The sequence below is a fragment of the Anser anser genome (assembly GCF_964211835.1).
Source record: "Anser anser genome assembly, chromosome: 18".
NCBI classification, from domain to species: Eukaryota; Metazoa; Chordata; class Aves; order Anseriformes; family Anatidae; genus Anser; species Anser anser.
Genome location: NC_139739.1, coordinates 8597480 through 8616118, shown reverse-complemented (window position 1 = coordinate 8616118; position 18639 = coordinate 8597480). Strand labels below are relative to the sequence as shown.

Genomic DNA, 18639 nt, shown 5'->3' with positions numbered 1-18639 from the left:
AAATGGTTGGAATCAGGAACACACTATTCAAATTCATTCCCATGGTCTAACGAGGAGAAATTTTTCAAGTTTCAGCTGACAACCAATCATTCAAGATACTAATTTGCTGTCTGGTTATTTGACAGGTTATTTTTTAATCAAACAGTGGTGTTTGATTGCATTAAAGACATGCTGAATAATATAAACACTGCTTTTTCAAATGCATTATCATTTGTCTGAAAGGACCCAGTTAGCAGTTAGCCTTGAAGAGATTCCACAGTGATACAGATCATGCACGAGACAAGTTAATCACTAGCACCAATTACCATTGAAATAACCTACCATGCATGCAAATTAGACCCAAGAGTCAACAGGCTGGGGTTTAATGTCACGGGCATCCACCAGATTCACCGAAGCCCTGTTACTCCTGTTAATGTTTTTCCTATTTGTGTCATTCTGCAGCACAGGGTGAGGAGTTAAAGGCAAAACAGAGCGGATTAATCAAACAAAACCACCAAACAAGTCAGCTCAAAGGAGCACAAGGGAAAATTAGTGGTAGAGAAAGAAACAAGATCAGCAAAGGCACAATACTGACAAGAGCACTTGCAGCAGCCAAAAGGCTGCACTTCCCTGCCATCATTATTCACAATTCTTGGTCACTCTTGAGCTTCAGAGCTCTGGTTATTGAACAGTTCACAAGCCAGAAGACCCCACAGATATATTTCTTTTTCACAGGATAGGAAGAAGGAAGAGTAGCATCTACTCAGGCTTTGCTCTAACTGAGGACATACCAGTGCAGACCCTTGAGGCATACAACAGGCTGAATTCAGGCTATCCTTTATCCTTAAAACCTGGAGGCAGTACAGACTGTGGCAGGCACATCACTGAGGTGAAATATTTTTTATTCCTTTCTTATGAAAGCAAAGCAGCTGCTCCCTGGAGCTCTGGGTTGTGCTTCACCTCAGACATACACTGGGAGTTTGGGCTGAATTACACAATTTTGAGGATTGTGTTAGACGACTTTCATGAAACAAGTGGCAAAAAACACAAGCATTTGCTAATTCTTCTTCCTTGGCCTATTTTCTCTATAAAGTCATTTTCTGTCAAGCTCCTATTGATCAGAATTCTTATGTCGCTTAGTGCATCCACTCTCACTGCACCCTTATAATACATTAGAACTGTGATGAGGGGACTAGAAAGTCTGTACCATTAGCACTGGTTCAAGCTGGGCTATCTCTTGCCACTTCAGAGCAACACTGGAGCAGGGAGGCATGCTGCAAGCCTTGAGTAATCAGCTCAGTTGTATCAATTCCAAAAAAAAAAAAAAAACAATTGAAAGAGCACAACCACTTCCAAGGGGAGTGGTGAGATTTTGTTCCTCTTCTGTCTTCACTCCACTTTGTCAAGCAGAAATGGATTGGGAAAGTTTAAACAGAAAGGTTATTGCTAGTGGATTCCTTTAATAGGTGTCACCACATGTCCAGACTTTGCAAAGGAGCTGCAAGATGACTAAATGGAAAAACTGTAATGACTGTTCTCCTGCAAAAAGCTTTTTGGGTGGCAGAGGCCTCCTAAACAATATGCAGCCATAATCTTCACTTATTTCTAGAACTGGTCAAAGGAGAAAATAAGTGAGCTAGCAGCTGAAGCAAACAGGCCAGTGTTTCAGATCAGCCACGTTACTCTAGGCCATTCACTTGCTGATTCAAAACAGGAAGCTTTGGTTGGCACTATGGAGTTGTCACGAGACAATTAGTGATTATATTAAAAAAAACTAACTGGGCAGCCTCCAACAAGGTGCAGTTACAGCCAGAACTGGCAAATGGAAAAAGGGTGATCTGTGCTTAAAAGAAGTGCATCTGGATGTAAGGTATTCTCCAGGGTATACCTTCAGAGGAAAGGAGGACACAGCAGGTAACGCACAAGCAGGCAAGTTAACACAGGCAGACTGATACAGCAGGACCTCTTCCTAATTCTATGGAAAGATTTTTCTCCAAATCACATTTTCATTTCCCTTGTTCAATATAGTGTATTTTCCTTTCAATCGACTGAAATTTAATTGTTTCCACTGAGCACGAATCACCTGGATTTACGGATATTATCAGCAACATGCTGAAGGTTATTAAGGACAGCTTTCTAGAGACTAACAACAGTGTTTCCTGCAATGGATTCTTGGTTCACTGAAGGAACACCCCCCTCAGGAATGACCTACCTAGGAGAAAATACAAGCTAGTTTTCAGGCCAGGGAGACGCGATGGCCACAGCATAGTTAGAAGCATTAAGCAACTTCTAAAATAAACAAATCTACTGAAAAGGCATAGCAATGCAACAGAAATTAAACAGAACCCACTAAGCGACATTTGCACACAACATACTATGCAAAAGGCTTTGTGAAGTTGTGAAGTTTTTTTTTTTTTTTAAACTAGAAGGTTGTCTAAATTTTGTTTTTAGAAGGCACACACTCCTAAGTATGCATGCCTCTCCCTCCCTCTCCATCTTTTTGGCCCATGCCCAATGTCTACTGTCAGGACCCTGAGTGTTGGTGAAACGAATGCTGTTTGCCACCCTGCTCTACTCAGACACACAAGTTCACACGTACTTCTTGTGGTGAAAACAATAAAGCAGTGTGACGGTTTGCAGGGACTATTCTCGGAATAAAGTCTGAACACAGTTATTCACTTTAGGGCTAGGGAATGTTGCCTGCACAAAGGTGACAGAACAAACACTTCCTATTTTTATAGCCTCATCCATTTACAAGAATATATCAATTACCTGCATTTTCTCCTGCAGTGGAAAACAGCTTTTTGTTTTTATTTCTAGTTATCCAATTAATTGCTGAATTACAAAATGGTGCCTTTAGCTTAATATCAAACAAGCAAAAAACACACACACATATACACACAAAAGAACAACCTTAAAAGTCCCCTGGTAATTAACTACCCTGTATTTTTTGTGGAGGACACCAGGCTCTGTTTCTTTTACAGGGACTAACTAGCACTCAGCAATAAGAGGAATCTCACTTTTAAAGGTTCTTTCTCTGAGGCATCTCCTGTGTTATCGCTGGTCTTATACTTGCGCTCCTTGTCCCGGTGATCGATGGTGGAGTACCCATCTGAGGAGAAATAATATGACAATCAGGCATGACGCACTACTAAGAGCAAAAACAGAGCTGATGCTAGCAGTATTCTTCAGCAAAGAAATGGGAAAATAAACCGTCAACACCCAAAGATGCTGGCAGCCTGATTTTCACACGTGCTCCAGCTCTGAAATTTTATTTTTACCAGCTTAAACCAGAAAAGTCTTTTTTTTTTTTTTTTTAATATCACTGCCAGGTGCTGGCATTCATTAGCAAGCAGCACTGTTTTCATCCCAGTCTGCTGCAGTTTTGTAGTGTGCCCAAGGAAAGCAGCAAGTTGTCATCTCACGCCCTGTGGCTAATGAGCTCCAAATTCAGCTCAAATCTTGTGTTCCTTGCTTAGCAGCCTGATTAATTGGCTGTGTTCATTCTCTGAATGCTCTGCAGCATGTTCCCACTCTTCCTGAGCCTGACTGCAACCAGGACATAACAGTAATTTGGAATAGTCCCTTTCAGAGCATCGAGAAAACTGAAGAAGAAGACTGTCGAGCTGGAAGAAATCTTGATGTGAATTCTGCTGTGCTAGGACTGTCTTTCATTACAGAGTAGCACCTGTTGATGTTTTTTCTCCTGACAACTAAAAACAATATTAAACTGCAATTAGCACACAGAGGAGAAATGTGAGAGGGTATTATAAGGAAACAGCTCTAATTATTTCATAACCTCTGCTTTGAATCAGTCCGCCAATGCAAATCTTAATTTATTTTCCTGATGCACCAAATTTCCTTCATTATCAGTAACGAATAGATCCTGTCCTGCTCTGCTTTTGCAACATTGTAATATGGAGTAAAAAAATTCACAGCTCCCCATAGGCTTTTTTCTCCTATGTAATTGAGGGATCATTAGTGTTTTCATGTTCTGATGAACTAGGTTCTTAGAATACCACCAAAAGGTTTTTATAAAGCTACCAGAATGCTCATCTTTTGGTGTATTACTTGCCTGCAAAAGGTCATTAAGAAAAAAATAAATCAAGTATTTTGTGGGGCTTCCTTGTCAGAAAGAGGCTTCACCTGCCTGCATGACAAAAGTGCATGCAGCTACTGTGACTTGCACCAAACAGTCACAGCACAGGGTCCTGAACGGCGTTCGTGCTGGTCACAGTCAAGTTAGGTTTAAATGAGCTCAAGTTTTCCTACATATCTCGTGAATCAAAGTGCACACAGACCTGCAAGAAGCACCTGGGATAATGTATATATATGACATCACAGATAGTAGCAGATAACTTTCCCATGCTGCCTAAAAATAACTAAAGAATTTGAGTTACACATGTAGTACCCAGATCTTAAAGCATAAAAATCATTGCTGCACAGAACTTCACTTACAGTTATATGTTGACAACAAAGATAGCTAACACTCTTGGCTTTTCCTTTTGAACAAAAAAGAAGAAACGCAAAGCCTTCCAGTTGCATCCAGTCACCCAGCCAGCACATGTGGAGGTACACATGACCAATAATTAAAATGACTGGCATGAATGTTGCTAGTAAGTCATCTACTAAGGATTCATCATTCATTTAGGAGTAAATAGTTCACGTATGTCTATGTTTAAATGACGGAAACATGCTGATTTCCAGCAATTCAAACTCTGAACTGAGAGGTTGCTTTTTGCAGTCAGATATTAATTATACTTACAGTGATGTAACAGATCACTTTGCATTTCTGTACTGCTATCATGGCTCATCCCAACACGTTTTTAAATGAACTGCTAAGATACGAAGGGAAACCTTTAACCTGCCCCCGGAAAACTATAGCTACTGAGGTAAAGTATGGCAGCTGTAATACATCCCAGCGAGCAAGGTCAGAATAAGGGATATGTAATCACAAAAAAAAAAAAATAAAAGCACGACAGTCTCTTAATACTATCAAAAACAACGAAAAAAAAACCCCACAACCCTGCTTAACCATGGCAGCAACAACAGGAACACCACACTTTTGCACAGTGCCAGGAATCTCACAAAGAATAGTCAAGAAGTTTGTTTTTCATACCCAAATTCCAAGGTATTTTGCAGTTAATACTGTAAGCCCACTGTTGTGTGGCCTGTATGCTGATGGTGCCACACACATCACCACTAATGGATTCTGTGTTTCTGAAAACCAAGCTCTGTGCTACAACTCTGTCAAGATATGCAGCAGCAGAGATAGGAAGTTCATGTTTAGACCTAATAAAATGAGATAAAAAATAAATATCTTGGAGGCTGCATCAGACAAGTAATACCTAAGGGCCTCAAGGACCACAGCTCTCCAATGAAACTAGCGAGTATTGCTTCTCCCAGGTTTCAAATTCGTTCTAAGTAAGTTAATAGAATTACCTCTGTTTCTGTGGCACGAAGGAGACCTGTGCTGATCCTACTGCTCCACACTATCAATGCATTTTTCTGAGTTAATACAATGCAGTTTATAGACAAGTTATATTTGGCAGCAGAGACACTTCTCGTTCTTGGCTTTTTTATTCCTCTGTCTCAACTTTTTCCTTGTTGTCTATGTATTGCTTTACTGAATAACTGCCATTCATTCTGCAGTGACATTTTTATATTATCACAAATGACACGACCAAATGCATGCTGAATGTCAGTCCATCTATGCCCTCACACAGCTCTCAACTTTTAAAGATCAAACCTCTACACCCACCAAAAAGAAGGAAAAAGAAGAAGTTATGCCTAAAGACAGGCATCTAAGAGAGGTGCATCTGAACTTTGCGTCTCTGTTTTGAACAGTTCTCACCTCTAAAATGCTCTCGTCTGACTGACTGTAGGTTAATTACGGCACAGATACAGTTTTAGAGAACCAAGGAAATTTGGTATACAGCCTTGAGATCACAGTTCTGCTACTTCTACAGACAGCTCAGGGTCACAGCCACCCCGAGGCAGCACTGTGACAATATACATTGATGATCTTCAGATTGCTGTGCACTGAGTCACTTGTCTGGAGCTGATAAAGTCTGACAGACCTGAGGAATCTCTGCACCGGGCTGTCTACTGCATCCCACAGTAACTCATAATACATGCTTTTTCCATCGCTCAGGATAACCAAGCTCTGGCCCAGGCTCTCCAACAACAGGAAACTGACTGGCCCAGTACCGCCAGCTGATGGGGAACATATTCTTCTGCCTCCCTAGCCACACTGATTGCAAATTAATTCCGTTTACAGAGAAGGATGAGTCCACGGCATTGGCAAACAAGCTGAGATCACAACAGCACACTGCTTCTTGCAGTCTTGAAAAAGAGGCAACATGGGTTAGCAGTAAAGGCCCAGGCACCCAGAGAGCTCAACCATAACAAAAAGAGGCAATATAACAGCAGGAGGAAGATGGTCGCTTTCTGGAACAAGCCTGGTCTTCCACAACGCAGGGGAGGAGGATAAACACCCTGGCTGGAAGGGCCCAGCTGAACAGATAGGTACCTCTAACGTGTGCACAGCATGGAAACCCACTGAATTCTGCAGTGGCACAAGATATTTTTTTCAGCTACAAATAGCAGTATATCAAACTTTGATTTGGAGGCATTCATATAAGTATTTAAATAAAAGTACTATCAACTAAAAGAACTAAAGCAAATTCCTAAGAACATACAGCACCTAATACAGCACCATACACACATACACATACACACACAGCACCATAAACCTACCTAAGTAAAGAAAAAAAAACACTCTACAAGTTGTAAACTGCAAAGTTTATCAATCTGAAAGCATTCCATTGACAGTAGCTGTCTGTTCTCTGGCTGGAGAAAAAGACAGGCTCACTTAAGATGCAGGTAAATGAAAGGCAGAGACCGGAGTATTGTACGTACTAACATTTTTGTTATTACCTATAGAAAACAAAGGCAGAATGGATTTAAGTGTCACGCCGAAGTAAATTTTCAACTTTTTCCTTCTGCATCTCCAGGTTTTCAGATCTGTAATATGGAATGCAGCTGCCTCAAGAGCCAGGAGACAGAATGAAAGCTAGGACAAGATTTCTCCATTCTATGCTTAAAGTAGTGGAGAAATTGGTGTGTACACAATAGGTGCATTTAAAAGAAAAAGAAGGAAAGAAAAAAGTGAAAGTGACCAATCTTTTGTAAGGTAATGTTCTGTTTTTAAATGTCAGCTTTATCCATTTGAAAGAGTATCACCCAGAGAAATAGCTGAACTTTCCTTGAGTGACAGTGTGCTCTATTGAAACAGACAGAGGGTTTGATCTATGACTGAATTTACCTGGGCCAAGTTCATCCATAGGTATCATATCACGACTCCCAGCCTTCTCGTTATCTATAAAACAGAAACATTGAAACTACCTGAGTTATATTTGCTTTTTCTCAACACCTGGTACTTGTATATTAGTCACAGAACAGAGAGGTCCATAAAGTACTGAGTAGTCTTTTACAGTAAGCCTGCAATCAACTGCTATCCATTCAGAAAGGTAAGTTTGATTTAAGCTCTCCAGACAGCACATGTAACCCTTATTTTCTGCTTTGGCACTGCAATACAGAACTCCCTCTCTCCACGTGATAACAGAAACGCCATTTCTGCTGTGGATTACCTACCACTTAACAAGCTTCTGAGTCACAGAAACAAATCAAGCAGCCTGCTGAGCCAACAGAAAGCTAACCCACAAAGAAAATAAAAAGTTTACAATCCATTTGCAGATCTGGCCATAGTCATTCTCTGTCTGCATAATCTGCCAAATTTGATCAAACAGACAGAAGGTGGCAGGACAGCGTGTCTGTCTTTTTTTGCAGTAATCTGCAGTTAAACAGGGTTAAGAGCAATATAACACACTGTCATAGGGAGACTACAGATTTCCTAACAGAAATTTAGATGTCTGAGTATTGGAAACCAGAACTAGACTCAGAGACAAAGCAGTCACAATGAAACTAAAGTTGAAGCTTTACACACCCGTGTTGGTACAGCTGTGTCAGGCCCGATGAACAAACAACAGTTAGGTTTAGCTAGCGTTTGGATAAACCACCTCAAATGAAAAAACTTGCACAGTAGAGGAAGAAGCATTGCCAAAGCAGCCACATTTATTTAGAAAGGAAAAACTCCAGTACTGAGATTCCAAGCCCACTGCCTGGCTGAAAGCGAGATTTACTAATATATATCGTGGTTAAAAAAAAGCTGTTCTCCTCTATATTCCATTTCACATCTATCCCAAATTCTCCTAAGAAGACTTAACTGATTATGTTGTTTTCTCAACTTGTATGCAATATCAGTAGCATGCATTTCACAGGGGAAGGAATACCACTTATATCCAGCTAATAGGACTGATCATTTTGTGACTGCGGAGTAAAAAAGCACCACATAAATAAAATATGTTTACCCCTTCACTCCTTGCCCTCCTTTTCACTTCTACAACAGACGTGGCAAATTCAGCAAGCACGCAAGCAAAGCACAATACAAAAAGTGATAATGAGCAGAACTGACCTTGACTTTTATCCACCAGAGGCAAAGTGCTGTCGTCATAGGCAGACCTGCCAGCAGTACCCTTGGAACCCTTCGGAGTTGCAGAAACAGACTACAAGGAAAAAATCACATAAATATGAAATTGCCAGTCTGGGAAATGGAACAAGAAAAAAAAATCAACTAACCAACAGTATGGAATAAGATCATGGAACGCTGCGAAGTCCCCCTTCTGTTGATAATATGGCTGTGGAGTATTTATTTTTTATTATTATTTTCATATAGATTTGTTGTTGGATTTATTTATTTATTCTTGCATTATCTACAAGGCTGCATTGTTGGTCTGTAAAAGGAGCTCAACCTTTTCACAAAGGAAGGTGAGGAAGCTGCCCGTCAAGAACGGGTGTATGCCCTATGCTGCTGAATAGAATACATTTCAAAGGAGAAAAGACATGCTAATTCTTGAGTAAAGCATGGGCAGTTGGCCTATACAAGGTGGCACACTTCCAAAAACTAAAAAGCTCCATTTCACAGACCACTGAAAAACCTACTCAGCAAGTATATATGGATGACGTTATGACTGAATAGATTACAGTATATTGTTCTATCACCTAGAGGAAGAGAATCAAAGCCTGCAAAATCTATCCGACATCAGTATTAGACTAACTTAGGACACGTTCCACTCAGGTATTTCCATAACCTAAGACCCAGCATCTTTACCTGGAAGTGTGATTTGTTCCAACCATCCTTCTGCAAGGCATTTCGTAGTTCTTTGTAACTCCAGATCATCTGAAGAACGTGAGATGCTGCTTTTGTTTCTCTAGGAGACTGGCTGATTTGCAAAACAAAATTAGTGTCAAATATCAAGCAACGTAAGACTATTCACGTCTACCTCTTTGCACCAAAACAAGATCCAGGTACCTAGTACTTCACAGAGCTGTTCTGAGAGCCGATGAGTTATAGGATGTATGTGAAATCATTTAACGACTTCTTCACATATATGGGTATTTGTTGACAAAAAGAAAAATCCAACAAGCCATAAATTCTGCAGATCTCTGTTTTCTCAACATTGCATTCCTGGGCAAGCACTGAGGCCAGGATGACCATTTTGTTCTGTAGTTGCCATTAACAGAAAATACATGGATTCCAATTCTATCTGGATTTATTTAGAGAACACCCTTCCCCATCCCCCCAAGTGTTCTGAGCTGCTTTTCAAACCTCCACGTCAACTTATATATATACACCTCACAACTTGATGAGGTTGTTTTACCTTACAAAGCAATTTAGGTTAGCAAAATATAAGTAAATTTTAATCCCCAAATGAATTTCCAGCCATTCATTGCTAAGTCAGTACACAAGCAAGCTCTATAAAATAATGCAGGGCTAGATATTTGTCTTTCTTATTTCATAAAAATACAACCCAGCAAAGGCTTCAGTTACTCTCCCAAAAATTTCCTGAATACGTATCTAAAAAATGAGCTTGTGTCTAACTGGCTGAACTAAATTTGTTTGTTTGTCTAAACAAACTTTTCTGTAAAGCAGTCAGAACAGTTTTTCAACAATATACAGAGAAAGTTTGTCACTTTGAATTACCACCACCAGCCCCTTGGCCAGAATAATTACTGAATATCATTAAGCATTTTATTTAAAAGGAGCAGATTCCATCACTGGCACTCCTGGAAAAGAATGGTGCCATGTTCTAACATGTCATGTCCTAACAAGACAGAACCTTTCACCCAATTCACTTTCTTGGGGGGGGTCACAAACCTATTAAAGGTGTGACTTTATGTTGTGTATATATTAATTGCTTTAGTTACACTTCTGAAAGGCTAGGATGCTCAAATACTTCTGCAAAGCAAACCACTGCTGTTCACAGCAACATTTTCAGGTTTGCAGTGAGTTCTCGTGCATTTTGCTTTCAACTGTCACTTACCTTGACTTGCTGATAGCTACCAGCTTCTGAATGCCCTGTGTCTGGATCAGAGACCTTGCATTTTCTGAGCTGTCAGTAATGATCTCATGGATCGTATTCAACACCGCAACCACTGTATCCTCTTCCAGGTTCTTTGCGGATCTCTGCTGCCTGCTGGGCAAATTTCTTACCAGTTCACCCATGGCATAACTACCTAGATAAGGGGAAGAGATACCATTACTCAGCCCTAATAATCATTTCAGCTTCCCATCCTGAATGATAAAGTTCAAGGGTGCTTGCCAGATCAAAAAACTTAATAATGCAAGTGTTTTGAACATCAACACTGTAACTTAATAGTGGTTTATCATTCATTATTTCAAGGTGATTGAGAGTTGATATCCAAGACAAACTCCTCCATCATGAATGTTAAAAGGTAGTGAGGAGAAAAAATGCAGTTTTTATTGGGATTTTTACAGCCAGCATCTATCATACTTCGCAGTGCCTGAGGCAAAAAGCATCCAGTAGCTGCTGCTAATGCCACATATTCATGCTAATACACGCACACGGTTTACTCAACTTAGCCTTGTAATAGGCCTTCTGGGGCAAGGTGTTCAGCCACGCATTTATTAACCTTCATCTAACAAAGGTAAAAGTATTTCTTCCTGGGTCCAGATAGTCTTCACATTGTATGGTAATGGAGAAAAAACAGGGAGCCGGGAGTTTATCACTCCCAGGTGTTGGTCTGCACCATTTGCCTAGCTACATCTCTAAACTATTAAAAGAGAAACTTGATGTGTTAAGGCAGGATTCCATGTTGCAATTTGTTAGTATCAACTTGGATGATGGCCCTAAATATGTCCCAAATATTTCCTTGCCTAACAAGGTCACAGTTTAAACATACATCAATTAAATAGAGGCATCCAGAGCTGAATCCTTCTGAAAAAATGCGTATTTACACCACTGGATAGGAGCTAGTGAGCACTGTTGAAGAACTAATTTGAAAGAGACTATCTCAATAGTAAGTTGTTTGGTATCCAGCTTCTACAGCAGCTACCACACAGAAGGATGAGGAGGGAAGAAGGACATGAGGAAAAAAAAAACAGGGACAACTTGAGAGCCCAATGCATTGCCCCAGGCAAGCTCAGCACACCAAGTACAAGGCTGCCACTCTATTTCTAATAGCAGACCTGAGGAACAACACACCTGTAACCACCATATGCAACCAGGAGCACGTGCCATGTCAGCCGGAGCTAAGGAAGAGACAAGTGGCCTCTTAACCCACCCAGTCCTCTGCATAGCTACACACACACTCCCCTCTCCTGCAAAACTCCACATCTACTTTTAGACCTGAGTTAGAAATCTCTCTTAAACCATAGCTTGTTTGAATGGGCTGGAAATACATCCTGAGTTGACAACTCTTCACTTGGTGGCTACACAGAGTAATGAGCACTGATGGAAACTGCATGCAAAATGACCCCTCAAACTGACAAAAAAAAATGTGAGGTCTCTCAAGGGTATCCAAGATCCCAGCCTGGTAAGAAAAGTTCAGAAGATACCTATAAGATCTTTATTGCGGCGATCCATAGAAAGATTTCTCAGAGCAATTGATACAGCCCTTACAACCTTGTCGGAGTCAGACTGGAGCAGCTCCACAAGCACTGGTAAGCCTCTCTCCTTCCGCACTGTTGCACGGATGTATGTGGACCACTGATCAGAACACACAAGGAAAAAGAAACACAAAGTATTGTGAGTTCATGTACCCACCCTTGCCTTGCCTCTGGCATTTCTTTCAGTGCTGTAATTCATTTTTTTTTTCCTACAAGGACTATCTAGGAGGTATTGTGCTGATGCATCTACAACTTAATGCATCATTCAAATTCATCGAACACCAAGACGAAAGGATGTGGAAGTTCACCTTGCAACTTCGCAAGATGATGGAGAAAGAGGACAGAAATAGAAAAAAAGGAGTATCATCCACCAGCATCTGTTCTGTAAACATCTCAGTGTGAAAACACATCCCTCTGGGTTAGGAAAAAGAGGTCATTTGGAGGGAATGGCAAGACGTCTGAAGCACGTTATCTTCCCCCACCTCCACTTAAATGCTTTTACTCTTTTTCATGGTTGATTTTAAAATCAACTGTATGCAAGAAAGCTGCAAAGTGTCCCCCTCCTGATCTTCAGGCTGCTGCTCAGTCCCACTTAGCCATAGGGTTCTAGAAGTAATCAGGCATACCTTTGAGAACTGCCTGATTAGCACTAGGGATGGCTCAGAGAAAAAAAAATAAAAAATCAGAGGACACTTTGGAGTACAGTTTCCTGAGCAATCTGACAATCCAATGAATTAAGTATTCACAACACAAACATCTAACAAGCTTTTCTGAAGGGATGTGGCAATGGTTAAGTGGTTTAAGTAGTAAACCCAGCTCATGGTTAAATTGTCATGAGCTAAGTGACACTATGTAAACACCATCTGTCCAGAAGTTGCAAAGCATCTTAAGTGGACAAATAAAATGGAAATAATTTCTTCAGGGTTCCCACCTCCCTCCTTTTTAAAGGACACGTAAATGCACAAGGTTATAGTGCACTTGCAATGGATGTAGCTTTGTTCTTTGCTTGCACAAAAGATATAAAAGAGACTAAAGAGAAGACTACACTCACCGTCCAGTTGCCAGCACTGAGGTTCTGCAAAGCCCCCGCTGCGGCTTCCAGAGTGTTGAAGTTCTGACTTTCGGTGAGAATGGAGAGGTACAGGCGGACCACATCTGGTTGGTACAGTAATTCAAAGCCTGCAGGTGGGGAAGCGGAGAACGGAAGCAAGAGAAGCAGAGAAGGCATGTCTGAATGAACATGTAACTTAGCTTTATTTAATCACATAAGAGAACAGCCAAGAGAAAGCTATACCACAGAAAGAAGGGCTTCTACCACATCCATTCTGTTTTACCCACCCTTGTTGAAAGCAGCGCACATGGGAACTCATCTACAGGACGTTCAGCTAGGCTGAAGGTCCCTTTGCTCATCTACAGGTGGATAATTGTTTCTGTAACCTGTGCTATTCTGTATGACTGTCTAGCAGGGTGAGTATATGCAGGTAATAACAAGGTGACAAGAAACAATGACTGTCTGCAACAATTCTTACTTTGCATCCGTAGCCTGGGCTGCAAACTTGCACTCCTGTTTTCATTCGAATTATCTCAGTTTCACAGTCACCAACAAGAAGGCCAAAGAGAGCAAGCTACAATCCCATCACCCACCCGCTTCTTACAACTCCTATGTGAGGAAAAAAAGACGCAGGATGTCAAAATGACAAGGATCCCCAGTTGGAATGGGCAGGGAGAAATGCTGACTCTATTTCAGACATTAGGTAAAGAAATACACCAGCATCGCACTGCAAGACTGCAACAGACACATATTAACTAAGTATCCCCAGTGTCACTGCATTGGCTTTGCAGTTTAAGCTCGTCAGGAATGGGAGCTATTCCCAGCTCTGCCATTTCCTTCTGCGATGCTGAGTAACTGACAGGAGCATCCGTGTCTTAATTTCCTCATCTCAAAGGATTAGGATTTACCCATCCACCACAGTAGAAAAAAGGCCCTGCTTTAGGCAAGGACACATCATTAGTAGAAAGTTGTTGCACATTTTGAAGCAATTTTATCTATCTTTCTTCACTAGGTGTGTCACGATACTGCGCTGATGAGAGAAGAATATGCCCAGTTACCAGTATATACCCAGTTAGAGTGCTTGCTAGACAAACAAGATCAAGGAGATCATGGTGCTGTTCAGATTACGTCAACAACAAATTAATCCCCCTAAAAACGTTTTGTTGAATACAGGAAAGCACAAACAGCCTATGGTCAACAAAGACACATCTACAGTGACTGCAGCTGGAAGGTGTTTCTGGATTGATGACTTTTGGAGAGTTTGCGATGAGCAGGCATTATCTGTGAAAACATTTCTGGAAAAAAGGATGTCATGGAAGAAAGCATGAAGGTATAAATGAGCGTGGGTAAGGAGGAAACATGAAGCTTGTCTGCTAGTAGAATTAAAAACAAGATATTTGTAGACACAAAAAGAATGTTTTCACATAAAAAGATGCTGTCCCAGAAGCGTAGCATAATCCAAAGTGAGTTTTCCACTAGCAAGACAAGAAACCTACAAACACAAATCACTCCCTCTCTTCAGTACTCTCTTCTAAATCAGCCATCTCTCATACACATATTTTTCAGCACGTATCACAAATTATCATATTTCAGACATCTCAAAGCCAACTGAAAACTGAACAATGCTACCCTATCAAATGGATATCCTGTCAGAATTTTTCTTTTAAAAGTTGTCTGTTGCTAAGAAGGATAAAAAGGCCTTCTGAAATGAGAGCCTTACATTTCATCTCTGTTTTTCCCTGGTTTTCACAGTAGGTATAGCTGCGGGACTATGTGAGCCAAGATTTCACAACTCAGAACTCTAAACCTTGTGTACCACTAACCATAAACTCAAGGCCATGTTACCCCCCCCTTCATGTACAGGGCTCATTTATCCCATTGAAAACACACTTCATCTGCCAGGGGCTTCTTTGCTCCATACCAGAAAACTGATCTATGCATGAGGATCCCCGAGCTCCGGTGTGCGGTCTCACACTCTCCCAGCTCAGTTCCCTCACACACATACCAGCACACATGCATTCTTTTTAAACTACCGGATAGTTAACCTGCTCCACGTCTGAGACTGGCTTTAATGCCACCATTTGCTTGTGACATGACACCTACAGCTATGTGCAAGCTGCAACAGGTGGCAATCCCCAAAGGCATCCTGCCAATCCATACCACTTATTTTCCTCTTCTCCAGTGTCCTCTCCTTGCCCTGGGATCATTGCCCCCTATATTGAATGCTGAGAAAAACTGTAGTTACTTAATACATGAAGCATGAACAGTTGTATAGCTCTTCACCATTCCTTGAATAAGTTTGTGATTATCTGACTCCAGTATGACCTTCATATCCCCTTTCTCCTCTGCCACTTCACAAGGTGAATTGGCAATCTAAGAACTCCTCAAGAAAAAGCACTGCTGCCTGAGAAGTGTGTAGTATTACTTTCCGGAACACTAATACTTAAAAAAGTCTTAGGATAGCTTACTGGAATTTGGAAACTGTGTTATCTTTTAAGGAAGCTTTGCTGAAACATGAATCAGAAGGTAAGTTCATCAGCTGAAGGTAGGTTCATTAACAGAATATTCATACAGAACATTCAGCGCATCTGTATTCGAGCTCAGAACTGTGTGTGACTGAACAGAAGGCAGTTCTGCAGTCCTCTTCTGATGGCTTAATTTTAAATTGCCTAGTCATAATTGCAGCACACTTGGAAACATCCCCACAAGTTCACCCTCTTCTGTGATTTCAGTGCAGTCTACAATTTGCCCTTTCTGTCAGTTTGTATGTTCCTTTTTGGCTGGACTTTGGCTGGATTCCTTCTTAGTTCTCAGCACCTTCCTGGGTATGAATACTCCGATGCACACAGAAGCAATAACCCTCTCACCTCCGCTTACCTCCTGCGGTCTGAGCTGCATTCCAGTCACGCACCCCCCACCTGCCTGCTGTCATTACTTCTCTTCATGCATGAAAGCCTCTCCTTTTTTCTACTTACCAACGTAAGAGCATCTCAGAAACGTCTTCGTGTCTCCCACCTTCTCTGTTCAACAAAACACAGCATTTCTTCTACCAACTGCCAGTACATTTTTGCTTTGGGGCATAATCTCTTAGGCCTGTTTGGTGGATGATTCCCATTTCATTCCACACAGCCCCATTTTCCATCTACATTTCTGCCTCTGCTCCATTAACACCTGTTTCAAAAGGAGTTAGCAAGTGCTATGCACCAGATACGAGATGTTGTCCTCCATCGTGTCATTGCCCCAGCTGGGGGCTCCGCACCTGCTGTGCACTTCCAGCACTGCAACACTTCTGTGTAAGTCTGGCTATACCAAAAAACTGCAGGAATTACTAAACCAAAGTATTAGGAATGCCCCTCATGGATAGCTGCTCATTAGCAGAGATGAGAACCTAATAGCAAGAAACTTACTCCTGCACCGGAGGGTTTTTCCCTCACTGACGACAAGCTGACACTTTTCATAAGCATTACAGTCCCTTAAAAAGAAACAAACAAGTTTTGTCTTTTCTCCATCTGCCTCCTGTCCTAATGAGTCCAGCTCTGCTATTTATAGGATGCAATTTATCTGAATTATTATACGTTCCCTTCCAGTGTTGTGTGGAGGCCTTGCACATTTTTCCACGAAGTGCTTTAAGCACGTTCCTGGGAAGCACAGCTGGTCTCACCTCCATTAAACACCTGCTTCTCTTCTAAACTGATTTCCTTAATTTCAGGATCATCTTAATTATTTTTTCAGGTAATGCTGCTTTTGTGCAATATATGGCTAATTGCTTATGTCCATCTTTTAAATGGAAATGAGAAAAGAGGGTCATTAGCAATAGGTAATATATCAAATGAGAAAAAACACCCACTGTTTTTCTTTTCCTTTAAAAACTGTTGCAATTATAGCCCAGATTCAGCACTGCCTTTTAAAAAGATAATTTCTCCCAGATTAAATGAGCCTTTTTCCAGAGGTTATAGATTTGTGCTGAGTTGCAATCTACACTTGGGAATAAGCCATTTATTGCTCACACACACATTTGCAAAATGCAAAGCAAACAATTTGGCTCTACGAGCTTTTCCCTTTTAGAGAAGCAGAAAATGCCCTGGACACTGATGTCATTGTGAGTGTCAGACATTTTACAGCATCTACGCATTCCCCCCAGCCACTGGCATGAATATTTACACAAAGAAAGATCTTGCACATTAGACTCATCTTCACCAACATGCTGTGGTTTCAACCTTTGGAAAAAAAGGAAGATGAGCTTCTTTCCATCCAAGTTGCTCAAGACTGGCAATGGGATTAGCTCTGTGTGAAGTTCACCCTACCAAATGCTGCCAAGTGGATTATCCTTTATTCACCCACAGAACAGTAACAGCACAGACAGTGATTTCAATCCTGCATGGAAAAGACCTGAGGAATTAACTGAATAGCCATCTTGATCCATTCAGTGCTCGGTGTGCTGAGAATGATGCAGCACTTTGTGGATCATCTCATCCACTAACTTATTTGCTTTCATCTTGGCAATGCTGATACCGTGCCTACACTTAGCTACATTCTGGCAATAACACAAATTATTGCACCAGGTGCCTCTCTCTGATATACCAGATTAATCTCAGATTCAGACATCTCTCTTTGGAGCAAGGTGGCCAAATTGAATTCCCTTTACCTCTCACATCATTTAGGATTTATTGTCGCCCTACAGGCATGGGAAATTATACACATGCATACATAGGTCAGATTAGAGTCCCATTGCTGGAGCAGACATGCTGCTTTACTTCTATCTTGACAAAAATTCTGACTTGCTGTTTAAAAATAGAAGCAAATTTCATACCAAGCTAGAAGGATGCAGGGAACACCACCGTAAAAAAAACAACAACAAAAAAAAAAACTTAGCTCCAAAGAAAAAAAGTCACTAAAATGAAATCTTACAGTTACTTGTTCTTGCAGTGTCCACAGGCACATTTACAGTAGTGTTTTAATTCAGACCCCTTCTGAAACAAATTTCCCAGTTGCCCTGCACTTACTGCACTTTGGTTCCCAACACAGAGCAGTCAGAGCACCATCTGGACTCATCTTGGGATGAAACTAAACCAGCAGATGCACTCCAGGACCACACTGAGGGTGTGCTGACCAGCAACGTGAGGAAGTTCAAGGGCTGATCTACTCATACAGAGCTGCACTACTTGCTAATACACTCATCCTCTGTGCCGGCCAATTCAGGACGCAAGATGTGACAGCTACCAGCAGATGGAGCGAGTGGAGCCCAAACTGCAACTTCTCTGCAAGGTCATACGCTAACAGACTTTGTAGAAAAAGAAAGCAGCTGCCTAAGCAACTAGGAAGCTATGAGCCAAAAGAGAAGACTCATGTCAGTAAAAGAAACTAACAATTGAATTCTGCAAGAAAGAAAAGATCCACACGTCTCAGACTCCTGCCCTCTCCTGACAGCGGGCTGGTAACTTTGTTAAAAACTATGCAATTCATTGTTTGCAAGTTAAACAGCTATAAATCAGAATTCATAATCATTTTCTACAGATATATTTTCATTACTACGCAGCAAGTCAGTCTAGCAGCTCAACACCTCCCATTCCAGGAAGCC

At 41.2% G+C, this 18639-nt stretch overlaps 1 protein-coding gene across 14 annotated transcripts in view; it reads right to left on the bottom strand.

The window, feature by feature from the left end:
* Positions 1 to 18639, bottom strand: part of ARVCF (ARVCF delta catenin family member) — a 276400-nt gene that overhangs the window by 11231 nt on the left and 246530 nt on the right. For 12 of the 14 annotated variants that reach the window (XR_014573475.1, XR_014573476.1, XR_014573477.1 and 9 more), the window contains 8 exons: positions 13062 to 13189; positions 11960 to 12110; positions 10425 to 10617; positions 9212 to 9323; positions 8516 to 8606; positions 7307 to 7360; positions 3000 to 3091; positions 322 to 435 (listed from right to left, as the gene is read on the bottom strand). Coding sequence is in view for 10 of the 14 variants with exons in the window: in XM_083803464.1 (XP_083659590.1) it covers positions 334 to 435; positions 3000 to 3091; positions 7307 to 7360; positions 8516 to 8606; positions 9212 to 9323; positions 10425 to 10617; positions 11960 to 12110; positions 13062 to 13189 (923 nt within the window). In the remaining 4 variants the exon portion in view is untranslated. The remainder of the gene's footprint in view (positions 1 to 321; positions 436 to 2999; positions 3092 to 7306; positions 7361 to 8515; positions 8607 to 9211; positions 9324 to 10424; positions 10618 to 11959; positions 12111 to 13061; positions 13190 to 18639) is intronic. The other 2 variants (XM_083803471.1, XM_083803467.1) reach the window with 1 other exon arrangement.